This window comes from Lithobates pipiens, unplaced genomic scaffold (genome assembly GCF_037356315.1).
Source record: "Lithobates pipiens isolate NorthernLeopardFrog02 unplaced genomic scaffold, aLitPip1_a1.2 Scaffold_22, whole genome shotgun sequence".
In the NCBI taxonomy this organism is placed as follows: Eukaryota; Metazoa; Chordata; class Amphibia; order Anura; family Ranidae; genus Lithobates; species Lithobates pipiens.
In genome coordinates this window covers 15,003,886-15,020,896 of record NW_027507784.1, presented here as the reverse complement: position 1 = coordinate 15,020,896, position 17,011 = coordinate 15,003,886, and the positions used below count along the sequence as shown (strand labels likewise).

The following is a 17,011-nucleotide window of genomic DNA, read 5'->3' as shown; positions in this document are numbered from 1 at the left end:
TAGGCACAGGGAGAACATGCAAACTCCAGGCAGGTAGTGTCGTGGTTGGGATCCAAACCAGCAACCCTTCTTGCTGCTAGGTGAGAGTGCTAACCACTACACCACTGTGCCACCCACTGTGTGTACATGGAATCCATTCAAAAAATGCAATAGGGGCCCAGCAGCTAATCAATGACTACACACCCAAAAAAGGTCATTTCAAAAAAGACTGTTGGGTCTCTGTGTACATGGTGGGGGATACACCCATTTGTAGCCCACCACACTGCAATAGACAGTTATGTATCACCATACAGCACTGTGTGTTACAGTGTATAGCTACACACTATACCCCTCTCCCCCAAAAAATTGGAACCAATACAGCACTGTATAGCTGAATCTATCTCTTCCTGTAAAATGTAAAAAAAAATACAGCACTTTGTAAAGCAAAATACTGTATAGCACTGTGTAGCAGCTACAATTTCTACCTACTCACTCACTGTCTACTCTCCCTATCTGCTCCAAGTCTCCAGCACACACTGAAAAAGGCTGCTGGTAAACCTGCCTTTTATACGGAAGGGGGCTGGCACGAAACCCCCATTAGGGGCCCTTCTAAGTCACCCGCCACAATTGTTTCCTATAGTGGTGAATGGCCACAATAGTTAGTAATTTTCCCAAACTGTGAATCCCTAGGGGTTGCCTCCAACTTAAGTTCAATCTAACCCAGAGGTTCATACCTGCTTGACATAAACTGTACACATTTTTTGGTTTGGACACACTTTAAATATGATCAACGTGCCTGTGTTTGCCTTCAGGTAGGATAATAGAATGGAGGCTCCAGTGTGCCTGATTGAAAATCTCCAAAATGGAAGCCTCCGAGTCAATGAGGAAGCGGTAGAAATCTTGTCCAAGATAAAACAGCCATTGGTTGTGGTGGCCATTGTTGGAATGTATCGCACTGGAAAGTCTTATTTGATGAACAAGTTGGCTGGTGTTCAAAAAGGTGAGAGATCCAAATGCCAACTGATTGTTCTTTTAAAGTGTATGTCTGGGCAAAATAAAATAAAAAAGTATGTAGTACATCTCTGCAATACACGCACGTTTTCTCATGTTGTAACCCTTTAACCACTTACAGACCGGACCATTTTGCTGGTCAAAGACCAGACCACTTTTTGCGATTCGGCACTGCGTCGCTTTAACTGACAATTGCGCGGTCATGCAACGTGGCTCCCAAACAAAATTGACGTCCTTTTTTTCCCACAAACAGAGCTTTATTTTGGTGGTATTTTATCACCCCTGCGGTTTTTATTTTTTGCGCTATAAACAAAAATAGTGCGACAATTTTGAAAAAAACGCATTATTTTTTACTTTTTGTTATAATAAATATCCCCCAAAAATATATAAAAAAACATTTTTTTCCTCAGTTTAGGCCGATACGTATTCTTCTACATATTTTTGGTAAAAAAAATCGCAATAAGCGATTATTGATTGGTTTGCGCAAAAGTTATAGCGTTTACAAAATAGGGATAGTTTTATAGCATTTTTATTAATAATTTTTTATTATTTTTTTTTTTTTACTAGTAATGGCGGCGATCAGCGATTTTTATTGTGACTGTGACATTGTGGCGGACACATCGGACATTTGTGACACATTTTTGGGACCATTGTCATTTATACAGTAATCACTGCTATATAAATGCAGTGATTCCTGTGTAAATGACACTGGCAGTGAAGGGGTTAACCAGTGGGTGGCAGTGTAGGGGTTAAGTGTTCCTAGGGGTGTGTTACTAACTGTGGGGGGGGTTGCGCTTTCATTTAGTGAACACTGATCTCTGCTCCAATCACATGGAGCAGAGATCAGCATCACTAGTTGCTAGGCAGAATGGAGAAATGCTGTTTACACGGCATTTCCTCCATTCAGCCGTCCCGTAAGACGATCGCAGAGATGCCCGCAGCGATCGAGTCCGCGGGTCCCGCGACCGGACTCACGGCGGCGGCATGCTCCCGATGGCAGGGCGGCATTGAAGATTGGACGTACATGTACGCCAATATGCCTGCCCGTGCCATTCTGTTGACGTACATCGTTGTGCGCTGGTCGGGAACCGGTTAAAGACCCCGCAAAGTACAGCGCTACCCGAAATGTTTTGTCATCAAGACTTTGTCACAGGGCTGAGCACTATTAGTTTTCATATTATCTTTGGAGAATATATCTGTACCTACTTGCAGTGTGGAGGAGATGGAGTGGTGTTATGCCATCTTTTAAAGGGAAGGGGCGCTAATAGTACCTACTGTGCAGTGGAGGAGACAAGGTGATGCTATTACTTATATCCCCTTAAAGGGGAAAACCACAGTATGGAGCAGGGGCGGACAGACCATTGGGCCACTCGGGCACTGCCCGAGGGCCCTGAGCCACTAGGGGGCCCCATCAGGGTTGCCAGCCTCAGTAATGCTTGTTTACATTAGCATTTCCCCCTTTATTGCTCTCCGTGAGATGATCGTGATCGGACTCACGGAGCTTGCGGCGGCGGGCACGCGCCCACAATGCCGCATTTTAAAGGGGACGTACAGGTAAACCCATCTGCCCAGCAGACATTCTGTCGACGTATATCTGCATGCGCTGGTCCCTAAGCGGTTAAGGTAAATCAGACCATTTGTTAACACAACACATCACAATGTACAGCATGTGTGTTGTGGTACTTTGCAGTGCAGGTGCACTTTACTTTGACAGTTTGTTTGGGTATAATGTCATAATGTACGAAACCATAACTTGCTATGCTTTGCAGTAGCATGTGGAATAACATGTATTTCATCAGACGCTACTGCAACTTATATGTGACTGGGCCCTTAGATCTACTAACACATGTCATGTACTGATATATCCTGTGCTTTCAGGCTTCGAGCTGGGTGCTTCTATACAAGCAAAGACCAAAGGTATCTGGATGTGGTGTCTCCCCCACCCCACAAGGAAAAATCACACATTGGTCCTGCTGGACACAGAAGGTCTGGGTAATGTCAATAAAGTAAGTTTTGACCAACAAGCATCATTTTGGGAGGACTTGTGGTATAGTGGTGCGCAGCAGAATGATTCTGTGACCACTGTGTCCCCTAGACACAACAGATCACCGATCCAAGTACAGGGCGGCTGTGCTCTACCCTGGTACCATGTGATCACTGTGGCCAATCGCAGAGCTCATACGTCCAGTAGTAAACAATGGCTGTCATTCGTGATTCACTTGCTTACTACTACTGTATGATCCCTGTGATTGGTTATGGTGATCACATGGTACAGGGGTCAAGCACAAGGTTCCTGTACCATATGATAGCTGTGGCCAATCACGGAGATCACAGTATTTCTCAATGGCTGTATGCAGGGGCGTAACTAGAAATCACAGGGCCCCATAGCAAAATGTTGTATGCCCCCCCCCACCCAGGGGCGGATCCAGAGTCTAGTCTCGGGAGGGGCACTGATAAAAAATACTTTCTTGGGGGCAATTTATTGGGGCAATGGCTGATGTTGGCGCTTCAATTATCACGGCACCATTTGTGTTATGGTGTCAGGATGATTGAAACACATTATTTCTATTATTACATTGCTATAGAAAATTAAATAGTTCAACTCACCATAATGCAGAATCAGTGGAAGCCCCAAGTGTGTCACCTGCCACCAGATGCAGATTGTCACTTGTCACAAGTTGCGGATTGTCCACCTGCCACACATTGCGGATTGTCCACTTGCCACGTGACCTGCCACCCATTGTGAATTGTCTGTTTGCCACGTCACCTGCCACAAGTTGCGGATTGTCCACTTGCCACGTCACCTGCCACACGTTGCGGATTGTCCATTTGCCACGTCACCTGCCACCCATTACGGTTTGTCCACTTGCCACGTGACCTGTCACACATTGCGGATTGTCCACTTGCCACGTCACCTGCCACCCATTGTGGATTGTCCATTTGCCACGTCACCTGCCACAAGTTGCGGATTGTCCACTTGCCACGTCACCTGCCACCCATTGTGGATTGTCCACTTGCCACGTCACCTGCCACTCATTGCGTATTGTTCACTTGCCATGTCACCTGCCACCTGTTGCGGATTGTCCATTTGCTACGTCACCTGCCCCAAGTTGCAGATTGTTCACTTGCCACGTCACCTGCCCCAAGTTGATGATTGTCCACTTGCCACATCACCTGCCACAAGTTTCAGATTGTCCACTTGCCACATCACCTGCCACACATTGCAGATTGTCCACTTGCCACGTCATCTGCCACTTATTGCAGATTGTCCACTTGCCATGTCACCTGCCACAAGTTGCGGATTGTCACTTTCCTGTTAAGGTGGGGAATGGGATTGTCACGTCTGTTTGCCAGTCTGAGTCAGGCAGCAGAGAGATGATGTAATCTCTCTGCTGCCTGCACAGTGAGTGAGGGCAGAGCTGGCAGTTTGCAGGGCGGGCGCTGGGCGGTGAGAGATGATGTCATCTCTCTGCCCCGCCACCCGTTGATTGGCCACCCATCAAGCCTCCCCACTGGCAGCTTCCCCGCCCCCCCGCCGCTGCCGCCACCACCGCTGAGTCACCCGGCTGCGTCCGCTCGTACAGTCAGTGTGACTGTACGAGCGCTGAGCGGATAGGCAGCTCGGCGGCTCACCCGCCGCCCGCTCACCGGGCCCTACTCAACTGCGGGCCCCATAGCGACCACACGGGTCGCTATGGTGGTAGTTCCGCCACTGGCTGTATGAATGCAGCTAGTCACTGTCAGAACTGAATGTTTATATAGCAATACCTTGGAATGTTTGCTTTTCAAAATGGGGTAATTTTGTGGGTGTTTCCACTGTCCATGGCTCACATATACAGTATGTGTGTCTTTGATTGTATTTAAGAAGCAATCAGTTATAGAGAAGGTACCAAAAAAATGTAAAGTGGTTGTAAACTTGCCTCTATCCAAAGCAAGTGTAATTTCTCTCTGCTGCCTGGTTCCTCTATTATCTGCATAAGTCCCTTATGATCAGTGGCAGCCCCTCCATCCCCTCTAATCCATGTGTCCAGACACCCCCTAATCTACATGCAGGGTGCCAGAGGCATGCATTTCTATGTTTTTTTTGGGAACCAAGTCATTAGAACCTGAGGCTCTAATTGGCTTAAAAAAGGGAGGGCTTGGGGCACAGAACACTGTGCCCTGAGCCCACCCAGCTGTGTGACAATAGCAAATTAATATTCGCTATTGTCTTCCTGCTTATCCTCCCGGCCAATCACGAAGCGGGTCCTGAGACCCGATAGGCAGAGAGGAGAAGTGACCTTATTGGCTGGTACCTGGGGAGGCTGTATGGGGAGATCCGGGAGATGACAATCCTTATCGGAACAATCTCGCTCTGCATCACCGCAAACACACACAAGCCAGAGAGGACATCCGGCCACGTGAGTGCCACCCATGGGTGAGGGGGTGGTTTGTTTGCTGAAACTGTCTTGCCTACACACGATCACACCAAAGTCTGACCGTCTAGAATGCGGTGACGTACAACGCGTACGACAGGACTAGAAAAAGGAAGTTCAATAGCCAGTAACCAATAGCTGCCGCCTCGTACTTGCTTCAGAGCATGCATCGTTTTCGGTCAGTCGGAATAGCATACGGACGAGCGGTTTTCCCGATAGGAATTGATTCTGTCAGAAATATTTAAAACATGTTCCATTTCTAGGTCCGTCAGAATTTTCGGAAAAAAAAAAGAGCGATGAGTCTCACACACGAACGGAATATCCGATGAAATGATTCCGTCAGACTTTTTCTGCCGGAAATTACAACCGTGTGAACGCAGCAAAAGACTTCAAATCCCTGCCCCCTGCTTTTCAAAGCTGAGAGGTCCTGTGTAAATTCTGGACTTTGGCTGTATAGAATGGATGGCTGCACATAAACACATACAGCTTACTGCATGTGGGAAGATTTGTTTCATCTCTGTGTATCATTTGATGCTAGTCACTTCACTGGGTATATGCAGGCATTTACTGGCCATTGGGACTACTGGGAGTTTCCTGGTGGGCCAATAGCTCAGTGGGCAGGTCAGGCACAGTCCTGGAGCCGCTCCCCACTGACAGTGAGTGATCGCGATTTCACTCCTGTCACCAAGGAGCAGCTGCCGACATTTGCTGGAGAGAGGATTAGGCTTTCTGCTGCCTCCAGCCTGCAGGGGGAGACTTTGCCTCCTGTCTCCCCTTATCACTAATCACTTATCACATGACTGGAGAGAGGAACGAGACGCTGCATTCAAAACTGTGAGTACATGTGGGAGGGGGAGGAGAGGGGGCACTCTGACTCTGATGTAAGGGGGGGCTGATGGGGACACTCTGATGTAAGGGGGTGCTGATGGGGACACTCTGATGTAAGGGGGTGCTGATGGGGACACTCTGATGTAAGAGGGTGCTGATGGGGATACTCTGATGCAAGGGGGTGCTGATAGGGACACTCTGATTTAAAGGGGCGCTGATGGAGACACTCTGATGTAAGGGGCACTGATGGAGACACTCTGATGTAAGGGGGTGCTGATGGGGACACTCTGATGTAAGGGGGTGCTGATGGGGGCACTTTGATGTAAGGGGGTGCTGATGGGCACACTCTGATGTAGGGGGGTGCTGATGGGGACACTCTGATGTAAGGGGTTGCTGATGGGACACTCTGATGTCAGCGGGTGCTGATGGGGACACTCTGGTGTAAGGGAGTGCTGATGGGGACACTCTGGTGTAAGGGGGTGCTGATGGGGACACTCTGATGTAAGGGGGTGCTGATGGGGACACTCTGATGTAAGGGGGTGCTGATAGGGACACTCTGATGTCAGCGGGTGCTGATAGGGACACTCTGGTGTAAGGGAGTGCTGATGGGGACACTCTGATGTCAGGGGGTTCTGATGGGGACACTCTGGTGTAAGGGAGTGCTGATGGGGACACTCTGATGTCAGCGGGTGCTGATGGGGACACTCTGGTGTAAGGGAGTGCTGATGGGGACACTCTGATGTCAGGGGGTTCTGATGGGGACACTCTGGTGTAAGGGAGTGCTGATGGGACACTCTGGTGTAAGGGTGCTGGTGATGGGACACTCTGGTGTAAGGGAGTGCTGATGGGGACACTCTGGTGTAAGGGAGTGCTGATGGGGACACTCTGATGTCAGCGGGTGCTGGGGACACTCTGATGTCAGCGGGTGCTGATGGGGACACTCTGGTGTAAGGGAGTGCTGATGGGGACACTCTGATGTCAGCGGGTGCTGGTGATGGGGACACTCTGATGTCAGCGGGTGCTGATGGGGACACTCTGGTGTAAGGGAGTGCTGTTGTGGACACTCTGATGTCAGGGGGTGCTGATGGGGATGCTCTGATGTAAGGGGGTGCTGATGGGGATGCTCTGATGTAAGAGGGTGCTGATGGGGATGCTCTGATGTAAGAGGGTGCTGATGGGGATGCTCTGTTGTAAAGGGGTGCTGATGGGGACACTCTGATATAAGGGGGTGCTGATGGGAACACTCTGGTGTAAGGGAGTGCTGATGGGGACACTCTGATGTCAGGGGATTCTGATGGGGACACTCTGGTGTAAGGGAGTGCTGATGGGGACACTCTGATGTCAGCGGGTGCTGATGGGGACACTCTGGTGTAAGGGAGTGCTGATGGGGACACTCTGATGTCAGGGGGTTCTGATGGGGACACTCTGGTGTAAGGGAGTGCTGATGGGACACTCTGGTGTAAGGGTGCTGGTGATGGGACACTCTGGTGTAAGGGAGTGCTGATGGGGACACTCTGGTGTAAGGGAGTGCTGATGGGGACACTCTGATGTCAGCGGGTGCTGGGGACACTCTGATGTCAGCGGGTGCTGATGGGGACACTCTGGTGTAAGGGAGTGCTGATGGGGACACTCTGATGTCAGCGGGTGCTGGTGATGGGGGCACTCTGATGTCAGCGGGTGCTGATGGGGACACTCTGGTGTAAGGGAGTGCTGATGTGGACACTCTGATGTCAGGGGGTTCTGATGGGGACACTCTGGTGTAAGGGAGTGCTGATGGGACACTCTGGTGTAAGGTAGTGCTGATGGGGACACTCTGATGTAAGGGGGTGCTGATGGGACACTCTGATGTCAGCGGGTGCTGATGGGGACACTCTGGTGTAAGGGAGTGCTGATGGGGACACTCTGATGTCAGCGGGTGCTGGTGATGGGGACACTCTGATGTCAGCGGGTGCTGATGGGCACACTCTGGTGTAAGGGAGTGCTGTTGTGGACACTCTGATGTCAGGGGGTGCTGATGGGGATGCTCTGATGTAAGGGGGTGCTGATGGGGATGCTCTGATGTAAGAGGGTGCTGATGGGGATGCTCTGATGTAAGAGGGTGCTGATGGGGATGCTCTGTTGTAAAGGGGTGCTGATGGGGACACTCTGATATAAGGGGGTGCTGATGGGAACACTCTGGTGTAAGGGAGTGCTGATGGGGACACTCTGATGTCAGGGGGTTCTGATGGGGACACTCTGGTGTAAGGGAGTGCTGATGGGGACACTCTGATGTCAGCGGGTGCTGATGGGGACACTCTGGTGTAAGGGAGTGCTGATGGGGACACTCTGATGTCAGGGGGTTCTGATGGGGACACTCTGGTGTAAGGGAGTGCTGATGGGACACTCTGGTGTAAGGGTGCTGGTGATGGGACACTCTGGTGTAAGGGAGTGCTGATGGGGACACTCTGGTGTAAGGGAGTGCTGATGGGGACACTCTGGTGTAAGGGAGTGCTGATGGGGACACTCTGATGTCAGCGGGTGCTGGGGACACTCTGATGTCAGCGGGTGCTGATGGGGACACTCTGGTGTAAGGGAGTGCTGATGGGGACACTCTGATGTCAGCGGGTGCTGGTGATGGGGACACTCTGATGTCAGCGGGTGCTGAGGGGGACACTCTGGTGTAAGGGAGTGCTGTTGGGGATACTCTGATGTCAGGGGGTGCTGATGGGGATGCTCTGATGTAAGGGGGTGCTGATGGGGATGCTCTGATGTAAGAGGGTGCTGATGGGGATGCCCTGATGTAAGAGGGTGCTGATGGGGATGCTCTGTTGTAAAGGGGTGCTGATGGGGACACTCTGGTGTAAGGGAGTGCTGATGGGACACTCTGGTGTAAGGGTGCTGGTGATGGGACACTCTGGTGTAAGGGAGTGCTGATGGGACACTCTGGTGTAAGGGAGTGCTGATGGGGACACTCTGATGTCAGCGGGTGCTGGTGATGGGGACACTCTGATGTCAGCGGGTGCTGATGGGGACACTCTGGTGTAAGGGGGTGCTGATGGGGACACTCTGATGTTAGGGGGTGCTGATGGGGACACTCTGATTTAAAGGGGCGCTGATGGAGACACTCTGATGTAAGGTGGCGCTGATGGAGACACTCTGATGTAAGGGGGTGCTGATGGGGATGCTCTGTTGTAAAGGGGTGCTGATGGGGACACTCTGGTGTAAGGGAGTGCTGATGGGGACACTCTGATGTAAGGGGGCGCTGATGGAGACACTCTGATGTAAGGGGGTGCTGATGGGGACACTCTGATGTAAGGGGGTGCTGATGGAGACACTTTGATGTAAGGGGGTGCTAATGGGGACACTTTGATGTAAGGGGGTGCTGATGGGGACACTCTGATGTAAGGTGTTGCTGATAGGGACACTCTGATGTAAGGGGGTGCTGATGGGGACACTTTGATGTAAGGGGGTGCTAATGGGGACACTTTGATGTAAGGGAGTGCTGATGGAGACACTCAGATGTAAGGGGGTGCTGATGGGGACACTCAGATGTAAGGGGGAAGCTGATGGGGACACTCAAAATCAAAGCGGGCCAGTCTGGATGAAGCCCAGGGCCAAATTTTTGTTCCAGTCCAGCCCTGGGTATATGTGAGGGTTTACATCCACTTTAAATGAATGAACATCAAAATCAGATTTTCCAGGTATCTAAATTACAGTATAAAGGTAGAATGGCCCAAAGGTTGAGAAGAATTCTGCATCCCTATGAAGAGAAGTAGAGTTGCTGCTTTTAGGTCCAGTTGCCAAAGCACTCTCATTGTGCAAAGTCTAATTTTTCATATTTCTGTGATGAGCCTCAACACATGAGCAGTTAACCCTTGGGGGGGGGGGGGGGGGATCAGGAAAGAATTCTCCCCCTGTTGGAGCAAATTAGATCATACTTATTGTTTTGTTTTTTTTTCCCTTCCTCTGGATCATCTCTGGGTATAAGTTTGTATATAGGATTTCTCTCTTATTTTGGTTGAACAGGATGGACTTGTGTCTTTTTCAACCAGGCTAACTACAGTATGTTACTCCAAGTAACACAGGGGGCATTTCTGTTTTACAGGGAGACAAGAAAAATGATCTGAAGATATTTTGTCTGTCTGTCTTGCTGAGCAGTGTCCTAATCTACAACAGCCGAGGAACCATTGATGAAGATGCAGTTCAGAAGCTCTGGTATCCTTCACAATACAGTGCCATTTAGTGGCAGGTTAACGACAGTAACATCGGAAGGTAGATCATCTGGGGCAGAGGGTGACTGGATTTTGGGGGTTATTTACAAAAGGCAAATCCACTTTGCACTGCTCTAAATCGAAGGGGTAGATCTGAAATGAGGGGAAGCTCTGCTGATTTTATCATCCAATCACGTGCAAGCTAAAATGTTGTGTTTTATTTTCCTTGTACGTCTCCCTCGGATCTACAGTGACTTTACTTCCAAGTGCACTTGCAGTGCAAAGTGGATTTTCCTTTAGTAAATAACCCCCTTTGTGTCCCAAAATGTTATAGATTGTAAAACTAGAATATGATAGTTATGATATATATACCAAATATCATGACATTTTCATGTACACTTATGCCTCGTACACACGCTCAGATTTTCCGACGGAAAAAGTTCGACCGGAGCTTGTTGTCAGAAATTCCGACCGTGTGTAGGCTCCATTTGGCATTTTCCATTGGAATTTCCGACATCAAAGATCTGGTTCTCAAATTTTCCAACAACAAAATCCGTTGTCGGAAATTCTGATCGTGTGTAGACAATTCCGACGCGCAAAGTTCCACGCATGCTCGGAATCAAGCAGAAGAGCCGCACTGGCTATTGAACTTCATTTTTCTCGGCTCGTCGTACATTTTGTACGTCACCACGCTCTTGACGTTCGGAATCCCCGACCAACTTTGTGTGACCGTGTGTATGCAAGACAAGTTTGAGCCAACATCCGTCGGAAATAAATCCAGGATTTCGCTGTAGGAATGTCCGATCGTGTGTACGGGGTATAACAGTTTTTCAGGCACTCTAACTCCCCCATACACACGAGCGGAATTTCCGTCGGAAAAATCTTGGATGGTTTTTCTGACAGAATTCCGCTCAAGCTTGGCTTGCATACACACGGGTCACACAAAAGTTCTCTGAACTTTCGCCCGTCAAGAACGCAGTGACGTACAACGCTACGACGAGCCGAGAAAATGAAGTTCAATGCTTCCGAGCATGCGTCGAAATTGTTTCCGAGCATGTGTAGGAATTGGTACAGACGATCAGAATTTCCGATCCGAACTTTTCTCCGCCCGAAAAATTGAGAACCTGCTCTCAATCTTTTGCTGGCGGAAATTCCGCCAGCAAAAGTCAAATGGAGCGTACACACAGTCGCATTTTCTGACCAAAAGCTCACATCGGACTTTTGCTGGCGGCATTTCCAAACGCGTGTACGCGGCATGAGTTTAGTAAAACCAATTTATCAATGTTATTTACAACTTTGTTCCTGTGTTTCTGTCACTTAGGGCAAATACAGAGAAAAAAAAAAGAAATAAGGGGTTAGAACTAATCATGAAAGCACGTCATCCCAAAAATTGTATGAAAGACCCAAAACAACACAAGTAGATGGGGCTTTTAAAGTGCAATTGAGATCACATAGATAATATAAAAATGCCAAACAATTATTTGATTGATACAAGTTAAAATGATATGTATACATTAACCACTTCCAGTCCAGGTCAATTCTGACATTCCTCTCTTACATGTAAAAAAACATATATTTTTTTGCTAGAAAAATACCTAGGGCCCCCAAATATATATATATATATATATATAGAGAGAGAGAGATAGATAGATAGATAGATAGATAGATAGATAGATAGATAGATAGATAGATAGATAGATAGATAGATAGATAGATAGATATAGATATATAAATCTCTCTCTCTCTCTATAGATAGATAGATAGATAGATAGATAGATAGATAGATAGATAGATAGATAGATAGAGATATATAAATCTCTCTCTCTCTCTATAGATAGATAGATAGATAGATAGATAGATAGATAGATAGATAGATAGATAGATAGACAGATAGATAGATATAGATATATAAATCTCTCTCTCTCTCTATAGATAGATAGATAGATAGATAGATAGATAGATAGATAGATAGATAGAGATATATAAATCTCTCTCTCTCTCTATAGATAGATAGATAGATAGATAGATAGATAGATAGATAGATAGATAGATAGATAGATAGACAGATAGATAGATATAGATATATAAATCTCTCTCTCTCTCTATAGATAGATAGATAGATAGATAGATAGATAGATAGATAGATAGATAGATAGATAGATAGATAGATAGATATAGATATAGATATAGATATAGATATATATAAAATATAATATATTATATATATATATATATATATATATATATATATATATATATATATATAAGAAGGCCAGTATGGTGGCCTGGAATTATGGGAGGAGCCTGGTGGGGTATATAACCAGCCCGTTCGCCTGTCTTCCTTGTCGGTTCCTGTGCGCGATATCTGATACGTCAGAGATCAAGGGCCGACTGTTCGAGACCATACGCAGTGAGTTGTGTTCGTGAGTTCCCATGTTTGTTAGTCCCGATCATGTCCGTGTTGTCAATTTTCTTGTCTTCTTAAGCGTTCGTGTGTTTTCCCCGTCTGAGTGTCGCATACTCAAAGAAATTGCCGTTGTCATACAACACATCTGGGCAGGCTGTCGCAGGTAGGGCTTCGGCACCCATTTTTCATTTCATGTTTTTCTATGTCACTTAAACACGATATCCTGAACTCACGAACTACTCACTTTACATTTCACGAATGTTTTAAAATCATGTCACCCTTACTTGTTACCTCATGTCACTACTCCTTCTCTTTTCGAAGAGAAGTTGTTATCACCTATTCGTGACATGTCGGTCATGTCATATCAGGCACTTCGTTTCGTAGGCTTTACATTTCTAGTCGAAACGACTCCCCAATCATTTCAAAGTATTTAAATCGTTCGAATCATTCCGAAATCACAACCGACTGCTCGTCATGTCAAAGTCAAGCAGTCCGGATCAAATTCATTTCGAATCGTCTCAAATCGTTACGAGTCGTTTCAAACCTTGTCGGGTCATTCCAAATCATTTCGTATCGTTTGATGTAATTTGAATCATTTCAATCTTTTTAGTTTGAATCATTTCGATCATTTCATGTCATTTCGAATCATTTCAATCATTTTCATGTCATTTCGAATCATTTCAAATCATTTCATATAATTTCGAATCATTCGCTCATTTCTGTCACTTTCCGCGCTCCGGTTCGAATCTTGTCGCATCCTCGATGCACCGATTCGCTCCGAAGTGCCCCAGGTTTCAGCCTCATTTCTGTACATGCTCCAGAGACGGAGTCACTCGCAGGTTCAGGCACAGTCCCTGATTCCAGTCTTTGTCATGGCATATCATTTCTGTCACTTATTACGCTCCGATTCGAATCCTGTCGCATTCATTGATGCACCGATTCTTTCCGGTGTGCCTAGCTGTTTACGCCTCATTTCAGTACATGCTCCAGAGACGGATTCTTTGTTGCAACCATCAGTCCAGTCATTGATTCTTGTCTCTGTCATGGCATGTCATTTCTGTCACTTATCACGCTCCGATTCGAATCCTGTTGCATTTATTTGATGCACCAATTTGTTCCGGTGTGCCCAGCTGTTTACGCCTCATTTCAGTACATGCTCCAAAGACAGGATTCATTTGTCGTTTCATGGGCTCACCCGCTGATTTTTGTCTTTGTCATGGGTATCATTTCATCTCACCTATCACGCTCCGGTATGACTAGTCACACCTGTGTACCAAATTCGTCCCGGCGTGCCCTAGGACAGGCCTCATTTCAGTACATGCTCCAGAACCCGTTTCATGCTCGGTCCCAAGCATGGCGATCCGGACTTCTGTCATGGCAGATTCATTCATTTCACTGTCACGTACCGCTTCCCGGTTTTGAATGCAGTTGTTTCTTCAATGTTTTGATTCCGGCCGGGGGGCCTTGCTCATCGGCCTCATTTCACTAAAATTGCCTCAACTTCAATACATGCTCCAGAGTTCGGTTCGCTGTCAGTTGCGTCTGCGACGCGACCAAATCGCATCTCTGTCATGGTAGGCGTTTCAGTCAAAAGGCAACATTTCATTTGTTTGTTTGTCTCATTTCATTTATTTCATTTCATTTCCATTTCAAAATCTCACCTCCATGAAGTCACTATTTAGCTAGCCATCTCTGTTTAGGTATTGAACTCTCAAACAAACTTCACCTTCATGTTCTCAGGTCAGTCGAGTTTCAGTAGGTCCACCCTGCACCTGGTCGGACGGTGCCTCCTTAGGTAAGGAAAAAAAAAAAAAAAACATCTATGAAGGAAACGCACATGAGCGGAAGCGTCCTTCTCATCAAGTATGTATTTCTTCAGGAGTCACCAACGAGTCTTGTAATCCATGTCACCCTTATGTAGGTTCCGCTTAGAAGAAAACCCAAACCCGAGGACAAGTAGGCTCGCCTAGTCCTGGATTACACCACCATGTCCCGGGCCGGCAGTGAGGATCTCACAGCCCCATTATCTCCATCTCTGGTCTCAGAGAGTGGCAGCCAGCGGTCCCCCAGAGCATGGACCATTCCCAGACTGACAGCTGAGCTGAGGCGCAGAGGTGTACCCTTTCCGGCAACAGCCAGAAAGGCCGAGCTTTTCAGGCTCCTCTTTCCTCCCCCAGCTGTGGCAGAAGCTAGTACCCAGCAGGCCTCCCTGGGTTCTATCGCCTCCTCAATTTCGCAACTACATACCCTGGTATCTTCCCTGGCGACCTCAATGTCAGAGGTCCAGAATCGGGTGGCCCTCCTCGAGACCCACCCGCCCGTTTCTCCTCCAGTACCAGCAGCCCAGGCAGTGACTAGCCCACACGCAGGTATCACCGGGTGTACGTCAGTTGTGTACCCTTCTCATCTGGTATCGGCTAGCATCAGGAAGGACATCCTAGAGGGCAAGGACGTCAATCTGGCTTCTCTACTCATCTCCATCCACGAGCTTGCGGAGAACAAGGCTTTTACGTGGGGGGACGTGTCAGTGGTCCTCAAGGCCAAAGACCCCAGGCTGGACAGAAAGCTTTCGGTCACCGAATTTACGTTGGCCTTCGGCATGTTGAGGGATATCGTCTGCTCAGCCTCCCCCAACAGGAGAGAGGAGCTGGATCGCTACCTCCATGCAATAGTAGATCTAGGTTACAAATATGGCGGTTTTTCGTTTTATGACTACCACCACTCCTTCTCCGCTAAAGCGGCCGCCAGGCTCTTCCAATTCCAGACGCCTTATGACTGGAGCGTCATGGATAACGAGCTATTTTGCCACCACTTAGCGGGTCTACGGTCTCCCCTCTGTGCAATTTGCCAGTCGGCTACCCATACCGCTACCTGGTGCGCTAACTCAGTGACAGCCCGGCCCTCAGACAATCCTTCTGCTTCAGGTACTGCTCAGGGCCCACAGGCGCCGGCATGCCTGCCGCAGATAGATAAATTTGGGTGCCCAGTCAAGACCATGGGAGGTGCAGCAATCTGCAACAACTACAATAGCGGGTCATGCAATTTTAATCAATGCAGGCTGCTCCACATATGCACGCAGTGTCATAGGGCTCATCCCAGGCTTATGTGCGAAGTCAAACAGCTTAAGAAATCTTGACTGAGCCGGGTCGACATCTCATGGCTCAGCATCTACCTTACAACTCATCCCACTCCCTCACTATCCATCTACCTTGTTCAGGGCTTCACTCAAGGCTTTCACACTGGACTTATCTCTCTCCCTCACCTCACGCACGAATGCCGGAACCTGCGGTCAGCAGCCATTGATGAACGAGCCATTGATCAACTCCTACAGACAGAGTTAGACCAGAACTTTATCATAGGCCCTTTCACCCAGCCCCCATTCAACACCTGGAGAGTCAGCCCTATTGGGCTTGTCAAGGGCAAGTTCTCAAATAAACTCAGATTGGTGTACGATTTGTCAGCGCCTCATTCCTCTTCTGTCCCCAGTCTTAATTCCCTCATCCCTTCCGAGGAGTTCTCTCTTAAGTATGCATCCGTAGACACGGCCATCCAGGCCATTCTCGAAACAGGCACGGGCACCTGGCTCTCCAAGGCCGACATCTCGGATGCTTTCAAGCTCCTTCCCATCCATCCATCTCTCTGGTGCTGGCATGGCATCAAGTGGAGGGAGCTGTACTATTTTGCCACCAAACTGACATTCGGGTCCAAAGGCAGCCCCTGGCTCTTTGACACTTTCGCGCAGTCACTCACGTGGATCTTGCTGCATGTAGCCCGGTGTCAGGGAGTCATACACTATCTGGATGACTTCCTGCTGATCAAGCCACCCGGCTCACCACCAGGAGATCTGGATAAACTAAGGGTGGTTTTCAGAAACCTCAACGTCCCCATTGCCGAGCACAAGGTGGATGGTTCAACACAGTCCATCACCTTTCTCGGGGTTAACCTAGACACCAACACCATGCAGGCCAGCCTCCCCCTGGATAAACTGGCCTGCATCAGGACGGTCCTGAGGGACTTCACCCGCGCCAGAACTTGCACCAAGAGACAGCTACAGTCCCTACTCGGCATGTTGAATGTATCACTTTTATTGCTGTTACAAGGAATGTAAAAATCCTTTGTGATTGTAATAGGTGATGACAGGTACTCTATGAAGGGATTGGGGGGGTCTAAAAAAAAAAAAC

The 17,011-nt window shown here is 48.1% G+C and overlaps 1 protein-coding gene across 2 annotated transcripts in view; it reads left to right on the top strand.

The window, feature by feature from the left end:
* Positions 1-17,011, top strand: part of LOC143923331 (guanylate-binding protein 6-like) — a 108,380-nt gene that overhangs the window by 26,017 nt on the left and 65,352 nt on the right. For both annotated transcript variants that reach the window (XM_077446944.1, XM_077446945.1), the window contains exons 4-6: positions 792-979; positions 2,869-2,996; positions 10,318-10,427. In XM_077446944.1, coding sequence (XP_077303070.1) covers positions 805-979; positions 2,869-2,996; positions 10,318-10,427 — 413 coding nt within the window. In that variant the 5' untranslated portion in view covers positions 792-804. The remainder of the gene's footprint in view (positions 1-791; positions 980-2,868; positions 2,997-10,317; positions 10,428-17,011) is intronic.